At 41.3% G+C, this 22,130-nt stretch overlaps 1 protein-coding gene across 6 annotated transcripts in view; it reads left to right on the top strand.

Moving 5' to 3' along the window:
- rapgef2b (Rap guanine nucleotide exchange factor 2b) overlaps positions 1 to 22,130 on the top strand; it is a 262,350-nt gene that overhangs the window by 217,693 nt on the left and 22,527 nt on the right. For 5 of the 6 annotated variants that reach the window (XM_078406666.1, XM_078406684.1, XM_078406693.1 and 2 more), the window contains 6 exons: positions 4,504 to 4,527; positions 5,638 to 5,861; positions 7,649 to 7,825; positions 9,106 to 9,258; positions 12,397 to 12,631; positions 13,946 to 14,520. In XM_078406666.1, coding sequence (XP_078262792.1) covers positions 4,504 to 4,527; positions 5,638 to 5,861; positions 7,649 to 7,825; positions 9,106 to 9,258; positions 12,397 to 12,631; positions 13,946 to 14,520 — 1,388 coding nt within the window. The remainder of the gene's footprint in view (positions 1 to 4,503; positions 4,528 to 5,637; positions 5,862 to 7,648; positions 7,826 to 9,105; positions 9,259 to 12,396; positions 12,632 to 13,945; positions 14,521 to 22,130) is intronic. The other variant, XM_078406675.1, reaches the window with a different exon arrangement.

Below are 22,130 nucleotides of genomic sequence, written 5' to 3' on the forward strand. Positions count from 1 at the left end.
GGCATGCACAACATTATTTAGAAATTCTAAAGCAAGACAAGTTTGTAGTCCTTGGCCAGTGTGTCCAAAATGCCTTCTGTGGTATCCATGAACTTGAATTGCAAATTAAGTTGGATCTGTATCTCTAAAAAAATGTGATAGATTGTATACAAGTTTCAACAAGGAATTTGGTGTGTACAGTTTTCAAGAAAATTCAAATAAACATTTGTTTGAAACTGATCATTCAGTGTAGTTGAAAATCAAAATACTCCAAATACTAGAAATCTGTCATTTTAATGGTATTCAAATTTAATACTATTTATGTTTTGTAGTTTCAGAATATCTCTGGTCTATAAAAGTATAAAAGGGCAGTTTAATCAATGGGAAGATATGAAGTGTTAATAAAAACATAGAGAAAAGAAACAATTATGAGCCATATATCCCCTTGAGCACGCTCTATCAGTAAGATTATGGGTGATCTGGCCTTTGACCTCAACATTTTATGTTCCCTACACATTTGAATATCTGCTGGACTAGAGAATTCTGAAAATTCACAACCTTCAGAGCAAATAAATTTTCTTCAACTGTGTCTTAAGCAGTCAAACCATTATTATAAGACTTTGCCCCTTAGGACCAAAATCTGTCCCCAGCAAAGATACCCTGACAGCCTTAATCCTGATAAACTGCTCAATAAGAGCACATCTAATGCTTCAAAAACCCAATGAGGACCAGTTGACCTTTCTTCATAAATCAACATTCGTGGAAGTCATCAAAGAATGATTACTTCATTCCAAAAATCATTTTAGTGAACCTTTCCTGAACTGCTTCTAAGGCAAAGATATCCTTTATTTAGTTACTTCTATTGAAGAAAGTTATCTGTTCTTAAAAAACAAAGCCTAGGTATATAGTTGTGGTGATCCGTCCTACTTTTATTGTCCATTCTTTCATGCAATTAAAACCAGCATTCCAATTGTCGTCTTAATTACATTGCCTTTACCTGCAAGTTAATGTTTCCTTCATAAGTACATACAGACCTGAAGGGTATTTAATAATTGAACATTCTATTTGTCTCTTTTTCCTACCAACGTGAATTTTGGCACTTTTCTGCATATTATAACATAACATAACATAACATAACATAACATAACAACACTTTATTGTCACTCGGCACAACACCGAGCGAAATTTCAGCAGTCACACAAAATACAGCAAAAAGAAAAGAACACAGGACACCCGACCCCAACACAAACATCCATCACAGTGACTCCAAACACCCCCTCACTGTGATGGAGGCAACAAAAACTTCCCCTCTCTTCCCCCCGCACCCACGGACAGGCAGCTCGACCCCTACCGAGGCAAACGACACGCACAGCCCCCGCAAGGGGATGGAAGGCCCCCCGGCCGAGCCGCCCCGGGCACCGAAACGTCCCGCGGCCGCACCGGGCGATGTTAAGTCCAACGGCCGAGCCGCACCGGGCACTGAAACGTCCCGCGGCCGAACAGCGCTGACGATGTTAAGTCCAGCGGCCAAGCCGCACCGGGCACTGAAACGTCCCGCGGCCACACCGGGCGATGTTAAGTCCAGCGGCCAAGCCGCACCGGGCACTGAAACGTCCCGCGGCCACACCGGGCGATGTTAAGTCCAGCGGCCAAGCCGCACCGGGCATTGAAACGTCCCGCGGCCGAGCCGCACCGGGCACTGAAACGTCCCGCGGCCACACCGGGCACTGAAACGTCCCGCGGCCACACCGGGCGATGTTAAGTCCAGCGGCCAAGCCGCACCGGGCACTGAAACGTCCCGCGGCCACACCGGGCGATGTTAAGTCCAGCGGCCGAGCCGCACCGGGCACTGAAACGTCCCGCGGCCGCACCGGGCGATGTTAAGTCCAGCGGCCGAGCCGCACCGGGCACTGAAACGTCCCGCGGCCGAGCTGCGCCGGCAATGTTAAGGCCCGCAGCCGAGCCGCACCGGGCACTGAAACGTCCCGCAGCCGAGCTGCGCCGGCAATGTTAAGGCCCGCAGCCGAGCCGCACCGGGCACTGAAACGTCCCGCAGCCGAGCTGCGCCGGCAATGTTAAGGCCCGCAGCCGAGCCGCGCCCCGGGGAAGAGACCTAATAAAATAAAGGTTTCCCCCCGCCCCACCCCCCCACCCCACCCCACACCCCCACCACACACCCCCACCACACATACACAGCCAAAAACAGAAACAAAAACCATCCCAACACCGACACAAACAAAAAAAAAGAAAAAAAGACAACAGACTGCCAGAGAGCCGCAGCCGTTAGGCGCAGCCAACTCCTCCCACCTTGCACACTGATTTTTTCTCTCTCATATCTATGTCTCTTTCCAGACACGTTGTATGCTCATCAGAGCTCATTTTCCTACCTATCTTTGCATCAGTAGGTGATCAAAGTGAATTTAAGGGGTAATCCTAGATTTAAATTGAGGATCTCTTGAATGTTATATGCTTCACACACCACAGTCGTACCTCTCTCTTCAAAGACAGAAAACACATTGCCTGCAATCTCTGTACAAATCCATTGATCTGCAGAACTTTTATTTTAAGCATTTTCAATTATTTCAAGTGCAAAATATTTTTTTCAACATTTTTTAATAGAAGTCTGGTAATTGACATAATAATTACTGAATTATTTCTCATGATTTATTTTGCTAATGAATTTGATATTTCCCATTTTCATGCTTAACCAATATTCCAGGTCCTGTACAAATTATGATACTGTTAGCCAATTTTTTTTGTCAGCAGTTCACTTTGCCTTTGTTGCTCTTGATATGGCATTCCGTTAGGAAAGGATATTTTTTAAACCATTTTATCATGAATAAACCAAAATAATACAGCATAGAAATGCATTTCCTGGTGCTTTTACTAAAGACACAATATGGCGCTTGGCAGCACATTGCACTTAGAACATAGAACGGCACAGCACAGGTACATGCCCTTCGGCCCACAATGCCTATTCTGAACGTGATGCGAAGACCATCTCTTATCTACCTGCACATAATTTATAACCCTCCATTCCTCCATTGCCTATCCAAAATTCTCTAAGTGACACTATCATATCTGCCTCCACCACTACCCCGGGCATCGTGTTCCAGGCATTCACCACCTTCCATGTAAAAAAATCTTGTACATCTCCTCATACATCTCCTTTAAGCTTTGTCCCACTCACCTTAAAGCTATGCCCTCTAGTCTTTGATTTTTACATCCTGGGAAATAAGTTTGAACTGTCTACCCTATCTATGCCTCTCATCATTGTATATACTTCTATCAGGTCTCCCGCAACTTCTGGCGTTCCAGAGAAAACAATCCAAGTCTATCTAACCTATCCCCGCAGTTAATACCTCCTTATCTGGCCATCGTTCTGGTAAATCTCTGTGCCCTTTCCAAACCCTCAGAAGTTTCTCCATGGCATGATGGGTGGTGGAACAAGTATTCTCACATTTAAGAAGTATTTTGATAATCTTGAAACGCTAACTAAGTGCTGGAAAATGAGATTATTATAGATGGATACTTGGTCAACATGGACCTAGTGAACTGAAGGGGGTGATTCCATTCTGCTTGATTGTATGATTCTATGTTCAGTTCAGTTGAAGTTATTTGAAACAAACCCCAGGCACATTGTGTGTTTTCTGAAAGCCACTATGAATTAATTTCCATTTTGTGTCCATTTACTTTGGAAATATAACTCTTTCAAGCATTTATGTTGAAATTCGGAATAGATTTTTCACTCGCCATCAAATAAATCAAAATAAACAAAGATTGAAATATATATTTTGATTGCTGGTGATGCAGACTCGTTTCTACCCAGCATTTTTGTAATGTGCTGCCAATCACGATATCAGATTTATTTGAATTTATATATCCATGCAGTGTAGAAGGAGGTCATTCAGCCTATGAATCTGTGATGGGTTGACAAATTTAAAAATAAGTTGCGTATCAGATATACTGTAGCTGAAGTTGCTATCCATATTATTGAAAGTATATTATTTTGGATTGAAAAGTATTATATCAATGTAATTTTAGTCTTCACTTGAATAAAATGCAGGGAAATATGTCTGGTATACACTTGTGGGGTTTCATGAAAATCAGGTTTGAGATGTTTCGCTCCATTCTACTTATTGGATCGTTTTCTAAAGATAATGTATTGTGATCAATACTGGGCAGGTTGTATAATGTCTTTGAAGAGAGCAATGCCAAAAACAGAACCTCGGGTAGCATGTGAATAATTTCACGATTAACAAATTGTATTTTTGGTTAACTTGCCTTCCACTGTGAAGAATAAATGTTTACTGTGACTGGACTGGGAAATGCTTGAATCTCACTCAGTACACTTGATCATAGTCACTTATATGTGTTATGTTGACTGAAGTGACAGGACTGTGTTATGTCCCTTGGCTTTTGTTACTGCATGTCTGAGATCTGGTCTTTTCTGTCAGAGCTTGTGATCTTTCTCTGTCTTTCTTCCTATACCCACGCTTCAATATTCATGGCTCTCACTTACAGGAAGAAGAAGTGGAGAAGTCTGGGGTAAGTGGTGGTACTGCAGGCACAAGGACATTTTTGCCAATTTGCATTTTTTTCTTTCTGCTGCTTCCATTATGCTTTGACATTTTCATTTTAACCCTTTTGTGCTCTGGCTTTATTGGATGATCTTTACTTACTCACGAGTCTTCTAACATTACTGAGGCTACTAAGGCTATTTAGAAAATATGTTATGAGCAGCAACTTCAAAATTGTTAAAGCATGTACGTTGTTTATATAGTACTGGTTCGAAAGTGGATTATAAAAGTCTTATAAACATTAACTTGTATTGGCAGTCATAATTTTGTGGATACAAAGGTATTATAATTATGAATATTTTTTTCCCTTTCTTACGGCATTAGAGTCGTTTTGTTTAACAAGAGGTTTGACTTCCAATTTAATATTAAGTTTTAGCTCTCTTGACTGGTTGGCAGATACATTTTAATGGATTTAAACTAAAAGTGTATTCCATTTTTAATTATTTTTACACAAAACAACAGGATATAATTTAGAGAGGATCTTTTAATTTAACTATTTACCCAGATTTATGACCATTCTGATCGATGGTAGTTTATTTAGTTTCATTAAATTTAAGGTCAACCACTATTGGACTGTGGGCCTTGGAGTTTTTCCCCCCTCCTTATATGGAGACAAACATACTATTGCTCTGGAGTGGCTGCTTAAATTATGCTGTAGTTTAAAACTCTTAAATTTTAAAACTGTTAAACTGAAATGGTTAATTTTTAATGTCAGGATTTATTTTAACTGCTACTTTTAACAACAGTCCTGCATGAGCTTTGATTCCTACTCCAACTGTTCTGCTGGAGTGGTAGCTTCCTTTAGACTAGTGGGCAGAGACGCTTATAGTAGTTTAAATTCTGATTGTCAAGTTAATATAGGATAGGGGTCTGCAGAATAGTTGCTGGTTTTTATTTTCCATTCACTCTTAATTCCCTCTTTCATTTTTGTCTGTCTGACCTACTGGAATGAGGCATGTGTTACTTTGCTTGAACAAGACTGACCTCAATCTGACTTTTGCATGTTCCAATCTTTGACCTTCCATGCTGAAGCCAGCGGCATCGCTCTCTCTCTCTCTCTCTCTCTCCCCTTTGGCAGGTCGCTTAGCCAAGGCAGTACAAATAGTACTGTATTAGATGTGGTACAGGCAGGGGGACACAAGAAACGGGTACGTCGCAGCTCTTTTCTCAATGCAAAGAAACTCTATGAAGATGCACAGATGGCTCGGAAGGTAAAACAGTACCTCGCAAATCTTAACCTGGACATGGATGAAGAAAGTCTACAGGCCTTGTCTCTTCAGTGTGAGCCAAGTACGAATACATGTAAGTTATGGATTACTTTCTCTTCTTTGGAACATTTTAATTAGGTTTTATTGTATTAACCAATGGAGCAACTCCAATTTCAGAATTTGTTAGGTTGTGCATTCGAGGAAACGTGGGCCTTGATTATGCAGGCAAATACCATTCTGAAGGTTCATTGTCTACTATAAATTACTTCAGAGTGTACCTCAATAACAAAAATAATCAAATTAAAGTGTGAGAGGATGAGTTGAGGGTCAAGAGAAATAAGGGAAGGGATAAGAGGAGTAACATAATTGCTTTCCTTTGAGCTGGCATGGAGCTGATGCCTCTTTCTGTGTTATAATAAGTTTTAGGACAGAGGGTTGGCTGGAGGACAGAGGGTGGTGGGGAGGACAGAGCAGCAGGAGGGCGGACAGGGGGTGCAGACAGGTTGGAGCGGCTGGCAGTTAGGAGGGCAGGGAAACAGGAGCAGGAGGGCAGAGGGTTTGGTAATTCAGTCATGACCAGACATCTCCAGGTTATGAGTGCAGATCAGACAATTTGGTTAAGGTCTTTGGTTTGATTGAGTGCTCGCTAGTTACTAAATTATTTAGCTATAATTGCCGTGGCACCAGAATTGCTGTCATCTGCTGGTATCCTTGGTCCGCACCTCTGTCCAGTTCATGATCCAATTACTTATTGACTAATACCCATCGCACAACTGTGACTGATTTTTCACTGCTTTGTCTCGCTCATCAGCTCCTAGAGCAGGTGGAGACGCAGGGCCTTTGAAACCGTGTGGACCAGAGCCCACCTGCCAGATTCCTTGCTTCTCCAAAAGAGGGGGGGTGGGGTGGGGGGACGGGGGGATGGACGGGACGGGACTTAGAGGTAGGGATGATGTGGGGAGGGAAAGCAGTGCCAGGGAAAACACTTCTGATTCTTGAAAACTCACTCTGTCCACTCCCTTACAATGATCACATCCTAAGCTTGAAAATAATACTTACAGTTTTTCCTGAACAATTTGGATCCAGTATTATTTTTGCCCAGTATAAAATGGATGTTTCAATTTCTCACTTTAAATCTGTATTCCAATTTCTGTAAAATGTTTAAAAGTTAGCAAAAAATTATTCTGTTTTTAAACTTGGTTTGGTATAACTAGATTATTGTGATGGGCTATCAGCTTATTCGATGACATTGCTTTTGCTCAATGTCAAAGATTTCTTTGTTTAGGAACAACTGGCAATAGAAAAGGGGAAATCCGTTCCACAGATATTGGTGCATCATTGCGGTGTCATCGAAAGGTGTCGACCCGAAACGTCACCTATCCGCTTTCTTCAGCGATGCTGTCTGGCCTGCTGAGTTACTCCAGCACATTGTGTCATTTTGTGTATTAACTAGAAACGGCTTTGTTTCTACATCTAGAACCAAGAACTAAGTCTTTTACATTCCGCCTATGGAGAAAGAAGTTTTTTTCAACCATTTACCGTTTTTGCCTTCTCCACAACATGCAGGATCCACAAATAAAAGTTGAACCAAATAATAACAAATGAATTTTAATATTTGCAATATGTTTCATACTGCCTTACAATGAAAGGCATGAAAATGCTTTCTGTGATGTCAGTGAATATCTAGCAAGAGGCAGGGTAAATATTTCAGGCTGATAACCTTTATCTGGATCAGACCAGAAAATGTATCATTTGCCATTTTTTTGTTCTTCGCAGATAGTATCTTTATTTCCACACTTTTGTAGTTTTATTTTAGATTTTCAGCATCTCTGTATTTTGGTTTTGTAAACATTTTTAAAAAATCTCTTCTTTGTTACCTAGTACCCAAGAATACAGGAGAAAGAAAAGCAGGAAAACTTTCAGACACGTCTCCAGTTGCTCCAAGATCAGGGGCACAGCATCAGAAGCCGCAGAAAGTGAATCAGGTCCTCCAGGTCCCAGCTGTATCATTATATCCATCACGCAAGAAAGTACAAGTTAAAGACCTACCTCCATTTGGTAATATTTTTAACAAATTACTTCAATACTCTGATTTTGATCTATTTTCCTTCCACAAAAGAGTGCATAAAAATATTTGCATGAAAATCCGTATGGCTGAAAATTAATGTTTGGGATAGAAATTGCATAACTTACATAAATCTGTAAGCATTGCACATTTTGGTGAATTGATGCTGATGGTCAAAATGCACACCAGTTTGAGGTGCGCATTCAAGAGAGTCAAGAGTCATTGTTCTGAAACAGAGCAATTAAATTCTTGCTCGTGCAACCCAGGCTATTCAGAGTTCATAGTGTTGAATAGACTGATGGTTGTTGGGAAGAAGCTGTTTCTGACCTGGATATTACTGTTTTCAGACTTGTATTCCATCTTCCCGATAGCAGGAGTGAAATGAGAGCATGGCCACGGTGGTGTGGGTTATTGATGATGCGGGCTCCCCTAAGGATTTCTAATAGTGATAGCTTCACTGCAAAAACATGGTTTTGCTGTTACTTCCTGTTACCTCAACTTTGGAAGCCTAGCAGGCACAGTAGGCATGTATAGGAAGGAACTGCAAATGCTAGTTTACCCCGAAGATAGACACAAAATGCTGGAGTAACTCAGTGGGACAGGCAGCAAGTCTGGAAAGAAGGAATGGGTGACATTTTGGGTCGAGACCCTTTTTCAGACTCAACAAATCTGAAGAAGTCTGAAAAAGGGTCTCGACCCGAAACGTCACCCATTCCTTCTATCCAGAGATGCTGTCTGTCCCGCTGAGTTTCTCCAACATTTTGAGTTTATCTGAGGCACAGAAGACATATTGCTAACAGTCTGCCTCATTGACAGAATATTGCCTGTACCCAAAAATGAGAGTATGCTTCTTCCAATTTCTTCTCTATTACCGTACTCTATTATGCAGTACCAATGCTTCTGGCTATGTCAAATATAGTTATCATGTCTTTAAGACATGTGACCCTGACATCAGCATGGAGAAAACTGCCGCAAGATGTGCAGTAAATTAAAGTAAATATTACCAGGATGACTAAGGCAATATTGATACTCCAAAATATACCCAAAGGTTTGCACAGAGATTACAATTAAATTGTAGCTGCAACAGCATCAATGCACTGTCAAGATTAATGCTATTTAAGAGTGACCTAACTGCTGGACACATATTATTGTTGCAAAAGCTGATGAGTTTACATATTTCATTTCCATCATTACCTTTTTGTTTAGCAATATTTTTACTTGCATGAGCTGAACAAGATTTAATTACATGGCTGCGTTAATTTATTTTCTTAAGGTACTCATTCTCCTCAAGCTTTGAAGAAAATTCTGTCTTTGTCTGAAGAAGGAATTTTGGATCGGAATAAAAAGCAGGCAGAAGATACCATATCAAACACATCATCCCAGCTGTCATCTCCTCCTACATCTCCTCAGACATCACCAAGGAAAGGTGAGTTTTAGAAAAAATTGCACCTCCAGGTATGAAAACAATGAAGAGGCAGTTTGATGATTTGATAATTTAAAGTTGAAACGCTAATGTGATATGAAATTTCCAACCTGTTTAAGCATTTCTTTAATCTGATTTATACAATATTGCCAAATCTGTTGCATCGCTACACTCCGGTAGCTTCTCATGTGTTATGAGAACGTTGCGGATGTGTGTAGTATATTTCAGCCTAGATTTACTTTATTTCATACTGAAATAAAGTTTCTTGTTGTAATGATGAATATGACTTGCAAACAAATGCAAAAACTATATGCACTAATTTTTTTCATAATTCTAATTTGAACTATTAAAAATATTGTCAAAGATTCATTACATATATTTCATCCTATCTAAATTCAGAATGGGTTTGTGAATTCAGTTCATTGACATAAAGTTCAGCTTCAATTTCTGGATATGTCTGGTCAGTGTTCATAAGATCATCATAAGTGATAGAAGCAGAATTAGGCTATTCGGCCCATCAAGTCTGCTCTGCTCTTCAATTATGACTGATCTATCTCTCCCTCCTAACCCCAGTCTTTTGCCTTCTCCCCATAACCTCTGATACCTGTACTAATCAAGAATCTATCTCTGCCTTAAATATATCCACTGACTTGGCCTCCACATCCTTCTGTGGCAAAGAATTCCACAGATTCACCAACCTCTGACAAAATAAATTTGTCCTCATCTCCTTCCTAAAAGAACATTTTTTAATTCTGAGGCTATGACCTTTAGTCCTAGACTCTTCCACTAGTGGAAACATCCTCTCCACATCCACTCTATCCAAGCCTTTCACTACTCGGTACGTTTCAATGAGGTCCCTCCCTCATTCTTCTAGGGAGTACAGGCCCAGTGCCGTCAAATGATCATCATATGTTAACCTACTAATTCCTGTTGAATTTACGCAGTTCTAAACTACAGCTGACTAAAATGATAACCTAGTTCCATTGTAAAGTGTGTATATAGGTCCAGTTATCCGTGTTCTTATTTGTTCACTCAGGTGTTATGCGACATAATTATATGATTTTCTTCAATGTTTGAGAAGCATGGGCACTTTAAGGCAGAAGTAGCAGTTTCCTCCTGATAATGGTTATTTTATACCATTGCCCGTAAAAGCAAAAAAAAATATTCCACCATATTTTTCTCTTGTTTGTTTTAAGATGTGTTAAAATAATTATCAATATGAAGCAATGGATTTCCTCCATTAGGCCATATGTCAACTGGAGGAACAGCACCTCATATTGCACTTAGTAGCTTATAACCTAATGGTATGAACATTGAATTTTCCAATTTTAGATAACTAACCTTCAATACAACCCCATCTTCTTCATCCTCTTCCACCTATATTCCCTTCTCTGGCAACATAATTTCTGACCCGAAACATCACCTAATCGTGTTCTCCAGAGAGGCTGCTTGACCAGCTGAGTTATTCCAGCACTTTGTGTATTTTTCTTTTGTAAACCAGAATCTGCAGTTCCCCGTGTCCCCAAAATTTTATTGTCTGGAAAATGGAAATGTCTAAACAATGGACAATGGACAATGGACTGTCTGTATGGAGTTTGTACATTCTTCTTCTGACTGCACGAATTTCCACCAGGTTCACCGGTTTCCTCCAACATCTCTAAATGATGGTGAAAGGTTAATTAGCTACTGTAAATCACCGTTGGTATAGGTATATAGTGAAAGGATTGGGAGAGGGGGTGGCTCCTGCACATGTGAGAGAAGATGAGTTATGAGATTGCATGGAAACGGTGAGGGAGGATGAACTGATGGGGTTGCTCTATTGGATGCTAGCATCCAAAGGACTGAATAGCCCTCTTTTGCATTTAGTAAGGAATGATATTTGAACATTGTTCAGCTAGAGAACAATTTGGATAGATGCAATTTTTGGTGGAGTACTGGGCTGTTTATCAGTTTCCAACTGTGTAATGCATCATGAACTCCTTGGATGGGTGTCGTTATGTAGAGCAAAATATTACATTGTCTGAAGGCAGGGGGAGGGCAGAGAGTCATCAACCTTCAGATATTCAACTGAATATGAGAGCCATCTGGCATGATAAAACAGGTCTGATTAACTGGGATGAGTGTTACTAAATGGTAGTATAAATAGGCTGTTTTGAAAATCACAGTTTATAACCCTGTCATAGATAATGGAGCAACAAAGTGAATGGATAATGGAGCAACAAAGAGAAACGATGAAAAGTCAGAAAACAAAAATTGCTGGAGAATGATAGATAATAATTTTTTTTAAAGTTTAATTATCATGACCTGAGTGCAATCAAATTGGATAAGAAAATATTGGCATAATAAGTCCAAAATTTGACTGCATTCTACTTATTCTTGAATTTTATGCATTTATTTCTGACAGCTCTTTATTCTACATTGATATTGCGCACTCAGTTTTTTAGAACATCTGAGCTGCCATCATCAGGAAGAGAAACAGCTTGTAACTGCTTCAAATGTGCAGTCGCTGTTTGTTTTAGCGTTTTCAACCTAACAGATGATTAAGAAGTCTTTTTTTCAAAAATAAATTGTTAGCATGCTGCAATTGTTTGATGATTATTTTATTATGCCATTTTTAAGTTTCAAATATTTTCAACATGTCCAATGTTTGTTACTCTCCCGGTGCTCAAATTGTTTATTAATTCTGATATTTAATTAATATTCATAGATTCAAATTGTACTTTGGCACACATGCGCCTCAAGTTATTTCTCTTTTGCAGATATTTATGGTCCAGAATATTTTAATAATAATCATTTTATTAAATCCTGCTAAAGAATATAAGTTATGTTGAAATGTTATAAGAATTATCTTTTTGTAACCAAATATTTCTGCTTGAACCTGGTTGGTATTTTTTTTAAATGTTTTTGTTCTGTGAATCCTTTGTCCTTATGGCTTCCTCTGATGTACTCAATCGATTGTCCTTTATATGCCAGTAGATATTCACTGATTAAGTCACTTAAAGCAAGCGATATGAAGCAGTATTTTATGTAAATCTGATTATTCCTCTTTCCTCTCCCCTGCATTCCCCCTTCAGCTTTTAATTAACAGAGATGACCTAAAATACGTTGGATTAATAGTTCTCATATTTTTGTGTTTTTCAGGTTTTATTTTGGCACCCAGTGCCACTGCTGATAATTTTTCAGACTCTGGTCAGAGTGAAATCTCCTCCCGCTCCAGTATTGTTAGCAATTCCTCATTTGACTCGGTCTCTGTCAACCTCCATGATGACCGGCGACAGCGACATTCTGTCAGTGTTATAGATTCAAATTTGGGCTTGGGTGTAGAAAAAAGACTGGAGAAACGATCAGTGGCTGATCCAGATCAATACTATATCAGGTTAGAGCAATTTCTTTGTTGATTGTTAAGCACTTAGCTGCTGTTTGAAATGCTGCAGTTTCAAGAGGTTTGTAATTTGGTTAATGCTGATTTAGGTCGAAGGTTACAGTGATTTCTGATAATGAACCATGTATTTTATCTTCCCATGCTTCCCATGCTGACTACTGATTGACATTAATTTCTGAGTTAATCTCCCAAAGTATTCAACTGACAAATTGATTTTACCTATCCATTTGCTCAGTGGTCAGTGGCATAGTTACTTCATTCAAGTCAGATAAAAAATTGACCTGAAATTCTATTAACTTCAATCCAATTTGAATTCCTCCAATTAGCCATTTGAACTTTAACAAGAGTCAGGTAGGTCAAACCACTCACAAATATTCTCGGCGGAAGACTCGTGCTTTATTCCATGTGAGATACTTGTATTTTCTTCAGCATTAACACTATGTCCGACTGTGTTTCTCCTCTGATCGTATTTGGTTTCACTGTTAGGTTTTGACTCTATAACAGAGCATCACTATAAATGAATTCCCTTTCTACACGTACACAGTAAGCTTGATAGTCTATTTTTAAATGTTTAGTCCCTATTTACGTAATTATCCATAGGCGGAAGGGCTACTTTCAATTGTATCTCAATGACATTGAAGCCAAGTTCTCTACCACTTCCTTTGACTTTTCACTACATCTGTGCTTTCAGAATGTTTATCTCATATTAAGTCCTAGTCACCATTAGTTAGATAAACGTTATTATCATCGGATCCTACTACATACTCAATATGCCATCAATTCCATCCTTCACACTGACCATTCTCTCAAGCTGATTTAGACCATATCTTAATCTTACAACCTGATCTGATGCTGATAAACCTATTGCCAACAGAAGGTACAGTATGGCACTACCTTGTGGAGCACGGATCAGCATGTTGTCTGCTGGCAAGAGGAAATGCTGTGATCCTGGGAGGGAGGAGGGATCAGTAATGCCTTGTTCCTCTGTGGCACTGGACTTGTCAGAGAATCCAGAGAGACAATGGTGTTCTAATCTTATTAATTAGACAAAGAGACAATGGTGTTTATTAAGTGGCATAAAAACTGAAAAATACTTGGCATCATGTGTGGAAAGAGAAGTTGAGAAACATTTCAGAAGTGTGATCCTTTGTCAAACTGGAAAAGAGATATTAAAGAAGTTGATTTTAATTTTGGCATGGGAAGATCTTTAATCCTGATAAAAAAAGGTTCAGTTAATTTAGTTGTATGAGATATTGGACATCGTTATTTTGTGTCCAACATTTAAAACAAATGTTTTGTTTTATTTAGTTCATACACACCACCTGGCACAGATGGCAGAGGGAGTCTATATGCAGGAGCAGCAGTACTGTCTTCACCAAGCATGGAAGAGTTAACTCAGGACCAAGGAGACCGGACGTCCCTTGATGCAGCGGATAGTGGTAGAGGAAGTTGGACTTCTTGTTCGAGTGGATCACACGATAACATCCAAACAATTCAACACCAAAAGAGTTGGGAAACGCTTAGTAGTTTGGGAAATCTCCATTATGAGAGCCCTGCCGACGGAACAGTTCTAACGACCATGTGGGCTACAGGCAGCCAGGTGGACCAAACCATATTTTCTGAACGTGGCACAAAATTGAACAGGCAGGGACAGCCCAAAGACACTGTTGATCATGCTCAGTCCAGGAGTAGCTGGGCATCATCGCCAGGTTATTGGGCAGAGGATTCTGAAGGTGACACAGGAACGATAAAACGGAGGGGTGGAAAGGATGTCTCGGTTGACTCTGAAGGAAGCACTACGACGTTATCTGGAGATGATTCTAATCAAACTGTGAGATCTTCTCATATAGCAACATCTTCATCTGCAGCAAAAGGTCTCATTGGTAAGTGTTCAATGGATCTTTACCACAGTTACAGGTTATTTGTCTCAACTAAGATTATGCTCCACATCTAATTTACTCGAAAACCTGAAAATAATCAGTTATTTTCCCATGGGCAGATCACCCAGAATCTATCCAGTGCTCTGACTCTTAGCTTGCATTCTGCCCACCCACATTGTTTCTGGATGTGAGAGATGGAACAAGCTGACCACTCCTTTCAGTACACTCAATAGTATCAGACAAAGACATTTTTACATCTATACAAATAGACTTAAATTTATTTTTTAAATTACTTCAAAAATTAAAATTGAAATAAACTTAATTAAAACATGTTAACATACTCACAAATTATTAAAAACTGAAAATAACCACGGTAACCTTTTCTGATTGGCATGTCATCTCCATTCATTTTGAAAGAATTACTGTTCACATGTTAGCCTGTCTGGCTTAAAGCTGAGGCTGGATGGAAAGTAGTGATGAATCTAATGGAAGAGTGGACAATCAAGAACACCAAAACTCACCTCCAACGATCTCAGACTTCTGCCTTTCACCACTTGTGATTTGGTCAATATATTTTTGAATTTTTGTGAAAGCTACTATATAATTTTCCTTTTAATGTCGCTACTTTTCTCGCCTCTATGCTGCACTCTTCACCTGTTTATTCCCAGTTCTGCCGCAGTTATTGATCTGGCCTACAATACGAGTGCATGAGCCAGAAATTTTGCACTCTTTCATCTCCATGTCCTTGGTGTTTTCAGAAGATTATGCAGTAGACCAAGATGCAGGACATCCATTAAATTGTTTTAAAAAAGTCATCAACAAAATTTTTTCTTTATAGATTTCACTGCAAAAGTTAATTTGTTCTTTAAAATATTGTGGGCTCCTTCAGGTTGTTGGTACGGTGGATGTGCAAGGTTATTTATTCGCCTGGGAGATTATGCTCTTATGGATCACTGTTAAAATATAATGGGTCATCGTTGGATAGCAGTAACGGGATCATTCCGAGTCAGCATGGATTTACGAAGGGGAAATCATGCTTGACAAATCTACTGGAATTTTTTGAGGATGTAACTAGGAAAATTGACAAGGGAGAGTCAGTGGATGTGGTGTACCTCGACTTTCAGAAAGCCTTCGACAAGGTCCCACATAGGAGATTAGTGGGCAAAATTAGGGCACATGGTATTGGGGGTAGGGTACTGACATGGATAGAAAATTGGTTGACAGACAGAAAGCAAAGAGTGGGGATAAATGGGTCCCTTTCGGAATGGCAGGCAGTGACCAGTGGGGTACCGCAAGGTTCGGTGCTGGGACCCCAGCTATTTACGATATACATTAATGACTTAGACGAAGGGATTAAAAGTACCATTAGCAAATTTGCAGATGATACTAAGTTGGGGGATAGTGTGAATTGTGAGGAAGATGCAATAAGACTGCAGGGTGACTTGGACAGGTTGTGTGAGTGGGCGGATACATGGCAGATGCAGTTTAATGTAGATAAGTGTGAGGTTATTCACTTTGGAAGTAAGAATAGAAAGGCAGATTATTATCTGAATGGTGTCAAGTTAGGAGGAGGGGGAGTTCAACGAGATCTGGGTGTCCTAGTGAATCAGTCAATGAAAGGAAGCATGCAGGTACAGCAGGCAGTGAAGAAAGCCAATGGAATGTTGGCCTTCGTAACAAGAGGAGTTGAGTATAGGAGCAAAGAGGTCCTTCTACAGTTGTACCGGGCCCTGGTGAGACCGCACCTGGAGTACTGTGTGCAGTTTTGGTCTCCAAATTTGAGGAAGGATATTCTTGCTATTGAGGGCGTGCAGCGTAGGTTCACTAGGTTAATTCCCGGAATGGCGGGACTGTCGTATGTTGAAAGGCTGGAGCGATTGGGCTTGTATACACTGGAATTTAGAAGGATGAGGGGGGATCTTATTGAAACATATAAGATAATTAGGGGATTGGACACATTAGAGGCAGATAACATGTTCCCAATGTTGGGGGAGTCCAGAACAAGGGGCCACAGTTTAAGAATAAGGGGTAGGCCATTTAGAACGGAGATGAGGAAGAACTTTTTCAGTCAGAGGGTGGTGAAGGTGTGGAATTCTCTGCCTCAGAAGGCAGTGGAGGCCAGTTCGTTGGATGCTTTCAAGAGAGAGCTGGATAGAGCTCTTAAGGATAGCGGAGTGAGGGGGTATGGGGAGAAGGCAGGAACGGGGTACTGATTGAGAGTGATCAGCCATGATCGCATTGAATGGCGGTGCTGGCTCGAAGGGCTAAATGGCCTACTCCTGTACCTATTGTCTATTGTCTATTATTGTTTTGGGGATCATGAATCATTGTAAGTCTCTTCCCAAAAGGTGGTGGAGGCAGTTTCTTTGAATACTAATAAAGAGGTAGATCTGCAATAAGAGACTGAAGAATAGAAAGAATATGAAGTTGAGTTGCTGTCAGATTAATCATGGTCGTATTAAATAGCAGAACAGACGCGAGGTCCAATCGTGCATTTATAGACAGTTCGGCTGTCAAACTGATGCGGTGCGGTTACGTTTCTGAGAATTGTTTCAGAACTAAAACTGGTTGTAAGTCAGAACCAAAGAAAAGAGTCTGTGAGAATGGATCCCAGAAACAGCTGTAACGGAAGGGAGAGCAGGTTCGGGAAGAACAGCCACCAGCCGGCATCGTTGACTCAGCAAGTGAGTTTGCACTGTGTTCCCATCTCTACTCAGCTTAATCTAGCTCCCGATAGTTGTGGCTTGGGTGATGGGACGGGGGGCTGCTGAGGAGAGCAGGTGAAAATGCCCCATTCCGACCTGGCATAAGGTGCCCGTTGGCCTGCAACAGTCGGTATATCTTTCCTCCTTTATATCCGTCCCTGAAATACTTGTTTATATACAGTGCCCTCCGTAATGTTTGGGACAAAGACCCATCATTTATTTATTCGCCTCTGTACTCCACAATTTGAGATTAGTAATAGAAAAAAATCACATATGGTTAAAGTGCACATTGTCAGATTTTAATAAAGGCCATTTCTATACATTTTGGTTTCACCATGTAGAAATTACAGCAGTGTTTATACATAATCCCTCCATTTCAGGGCACCATAATGTTTGGGACACATCAATGTCATGTAAATGAAAGTAGTCATGTTTAGTATTTTGTTGCATATCCTTTGCATGCAATGACTGCTTGAAGTCTGCGATTCATGGACATCACCAGTTGCTGGGTGTCTTCTCTGGTGATGCTCTGCCAGGCCTGTATTGCAGCCATTTTTAGTTTATGCTTGCTTTGGGGGCTAGTCCCCTTCAGTTTTCTCTTCAGCATATAAAAGGCATGCTTATTTGGGTTCAGATCGGGTGATTGACTTGGCCACTCAAGAATTGACTATTTTTTAGCTTTGAAAAACTCCTTTGTTGCTTTTTCAGTATGTTTGGGATCATTGTATTGCTGTAGAATGAACCGCCGGCCAATGAGTTTTGAGACATTTGTTTGAACTTGAGCAGATGGGATGTGTCTATACACTTCGGAATTCATTATGTTACTACCATCAATGAAGATAAATGAGCCAGTACCTTCAGCAGCCATACATGCCCAGGCCATAACACCCCCACCACCGTGTTTCACGATGAGGATCTTGGACAGTTCCTTCTCTCCTCCATACTTTGCTCTTGCCATCACCCTGATATAAGTTAATCTTCGTCTCATCTGTCCACAAGATCTTTTTCCAGAACTGTGGTTGCTCAACGTATCTACCCAGAGTCACAGTGTGGTTTCCGAGCTGGAAGGTCAACAGTAGACATGGTCTTCTCCCTTCACCAGCTCCAGGAGAAGTGCAGAGAACAGCGGATGCCCCTGTATGTTGCTTTCATTGACCTCACCAAGGCGTTCGACTTCGTCAGCAGAGATGGCCTATTCAAGGCTCTCCCAAAGATCCGCTGCCCACCAAAACTGCAGAGCATGATAGAATCCTTCCACATCAACACGAAGGGGACAGTGCAGTTCAATGGCAGTTTCTCGGAGCCCTTCGACATCCACAGTGGCGTCAAACAAGGCTGCGTCCTCGCTCCCACACTCTTTGTGATTTTCTTCGCTCTGCTCCCGAAACATGCCTTCGGCACTGCAACAGAGGGGATCTACCTGCGTACTAGATCAGACGGCAAGCTCTTCAACCTCACCCGCCTCCGAGCCAAGACAAAAGTACATGAAGCTCTCATCAGAGACATGTTGTTCGCCGATGACGCAGCAGTTGTGCCCCACACCCAGCAGGAACTACAGTCACTGATGGACCACTTCTATTGGGCTTGCAAGGACTTTGGGCTGACTATCAACCTAAAGAAGATGGGCAGGATACCGAGGCACCGCCTGTCATCACCATCGACGACTACGAACTCGATACCGTCCATCAGTTCACGTACCTCGGCTCCACCATCACCGACAACCACAGCCTTGGACACAGAGATTGACAAGAGTATCGGGAAGGCAGCTACAACTCTCGCTCGCCTCACAACTCGAGTGTGGATCAATCCAAAGCTGACAGTGAAGACAAAGATAGCAGTCTACAAAGCCTGTGTCAACAGCACGCTGCTGTACGGCAGTAAGGCATGGACTACATATGCCAGACTGGAGAGAAGACTCAACCTTCCACCTTAGAAGCATCCGCCGTATCCTGGGTATATCCTGGCAAGACAGAGTGTCCAACACCGAGATTCTGTCTCGCGCTGGCCTTCCGAGTATGTACACTCTACTCAGGCAGCGCAGGCTGCGGTGGCTGGGCCATGTCCACCGCATGGAGGATGGCCGTATTCCAAAAGACATCCTCTATGGAGAGCTAACATCTGGGAGGAGAACCATCGGCCGCCCCCAGCTACGTTACAAGGATGTCTGCAAGAGAGATTTGAAGGCACTCGACATCGATGTGGAGTCCTGGGAGAGCCTTGCAGCTGCCGTACGAGGTGGAGAGGTACCCTGAACCAACATCTCAAACTGGGGGAAGAGAAACTGATGAACGCAGCGGCAGACAAGCGGGCACGCAGAAAGGAGCGCAGCAACTTCAACAGACCAGAGTCCACACACAAATGTGACCTTTGCGACAGAGACTGTCACTCCCACATTGGTCTCTTCAGCCACAAGCGACGCTGCTCTAGCCGAGGTGTGGAGCAAGCAGCCAACTAGGATGCATCACCCATGGTCAGCCAAGACCGAGGGGGTCTAAGAGCAAGGTTGCTCTTTTAAGTACTTCTTGGCATACTGTAACCGGGCCATCCTATTTTTGCAGCTAACCAGCGGTTTGCATCTTGCAGTGTAGCCTCTGTATTTCTGTTCATTACTACTGTAATTTCTACATGGTGAAACCAAAATGTATAAAAATGGCCTTTAATAAAATCCGACAATGTGCACTTTAACCCCATGTGATGTTTTTCTATTACAAATCTCAAATTGTGGAGTACAGAGGCAAATAAATAAATGATGGGTCTTTGTCCCAAACATTATGGAGGCACTTTATACCACATGACCATAAGTCAGGCATTGAAAATCTCTGGAGACTAATTCGTATATTAACGATAGTACACATTTTAAAGTATATTTCCCCTTTCGTTTTGCAATCTTGTAGTACCAATTGAATATCTCCCTACATTAACTAAAGTTAACATTAAGCAACATTAACTAAATTAAAGTTAATGTAGCATAGATTCCTTGGATAACTTTCTCATTACGTGCTCAGTGATAAAACTGTTATTTTAAGAGTACAAAAAAGATTCCAAGTATTCATTCTTGCAAAGGATTGAACAAAGAACATTGCCTGTGGTAGTCTTTTTTGCCACTGCATATGAGCGATTTAATCATTTTGTAAATGGTTACTAAAGCAAATTATCCAAGTATAAATGTCAGCTCCAAAGCAAATTACTGGGCTAAAAATACCCGTGTGAACAATGTTGATTAGTGTGCCAAGAAAATTAGTATCATAAAGCAGATAGAACTTGGAAATGACTTATTTATGTGTAAATAGCAGTTGTTTCCAATGCCATATATTAGTCAACAAGATGAGGTTAGTAGATGCCTTTTTCTTTGGGAAAGTATGTTCAGTCATGGAATGCAATGATATCTGATGTCCCTGCACAGTATAACATCACAGTGCTCAGCTTTCAGTTGTAAAATAACTTTTACAGATTACTTTTTCTATCCATTTACACAACATATATTTTATTTAAGTTATTTATTTAAATAATAAATATGCACTGTCCTTTAAAATAGACACAAAATGCTGGGGCAACTCAACAGGTCTGGCAACATCTCTGGAGAATATGGGTGGGTGATGTTTCAGGTCAGGACTCATCTTACCCATGTAACCTATCCATGTTCTCCATAGATGCTGGCTGACCCGCTGAGTTACTCCAGCACTTTTTTTTGTAAACCAGCATGTACAGTTCCTTGTGTCTGCAGAGTCCTTTAACTGCCGTTGCTTTATTTTTGAATGCTGCAGTTGAATTAGATTTATCAAAGGAACATCACTTGATACTTTCCTCATGAATTTGCTTTTCTGAGATTGGAAACATTGGTTCATAAAGACGGAACAGAGTCTGAGGGACTTGTTTTTTCACTAGATCTTTGGAAACATTTTTGCCTTGTTTATATTTAATTTATCCTTGTGACGGGATTTACAATCTGCCATCTGTTTTTTTTCCTGCTATTTACATCAACAAACCTTTCTCAAGTGACGTAATTTGCGTGCTTGTAAATTCTACCAGTTTAAAAACGCTCTTTAAATTTAAATCTTGTTATCGTCGGCAAAGTATGGTTGTTCTGAACCTAATTACAGGCACTCCCCAACTTGTGTGTTAAGTAAATTTGTACTTACGTAAACAATTCACAGTAGATGGTCCTATTTCCTGTACAAAGGCAGGATGGCGGGGGTCTCCCATCCGCATCATCATAGATATAAAAGCATCGCCCGTGCTTGCTGCTCTTCCAGTTTTGTCCACTGTCGGTGTGACACTGGAAAGGCGGAGGAGAGCAACACCCAGCAGACATGCCAACATCTTCCACAAGGCATACCAGCGAGACCACCTTCACCGTTCAGTTGAATGTGGCTGTTGCTGTGGCTCTTGTTGTAGCCTCTGGTCGACAGCACTTTCTTCAGGCCACTGCCACTAACAGGACAAACTCAGTCACTGTGGGGTCCTTCCCCTCTCACCAGCTGCTGCTTATTCCTGTCGGCTGTCGCTTGGTCTGCTCCCCCCCCCAATGCCAATCCTCCTCCTCCCCCTCCCCCCTACGCCCGCAATTGCGGACATCTTCCACCTTGGGATGTATCGGTAACTGCGGGGGAGGAGGACGAGGCAGCTGTGGAGTGGGGAGTGGACAAAGCAATAGGAGAAGGCAGGACATGGAGGGACAGGATGAAGCGGCAGTTGGTGAGAGTGGAGGGAGCCCCATGGTGACCGAGCGCATCCTAATGGTGAAGAAACGGTGAAGCATCCTAACGACTGACATCCTAAACATCCTACCATCCTAACATCCAGGAGCTACAATGTGAGCCATAACAACATCTGCGTCAACCGGATGATATGACAGTTGGTGAAGAAGGACTCGCTGGTGCAGACTAGCGGCATCCAGCGCCTAGATTT

This window comes from Rhinoraja longicauda, chromosome 1, assembly GCF_053455715.1.
Source record: "Rhinoraja longicauda isolate Sanriku21f chromosome 1, sRhiLon1.1, whole genome shotgun sequence".
Lineage (NCBI taxonomy): Eukaryota > Metazoa > Chordata > Chondrichthyes > Rajiformes > Arhynchobatidae > Rhinoraja > Rhinoraja longicauda.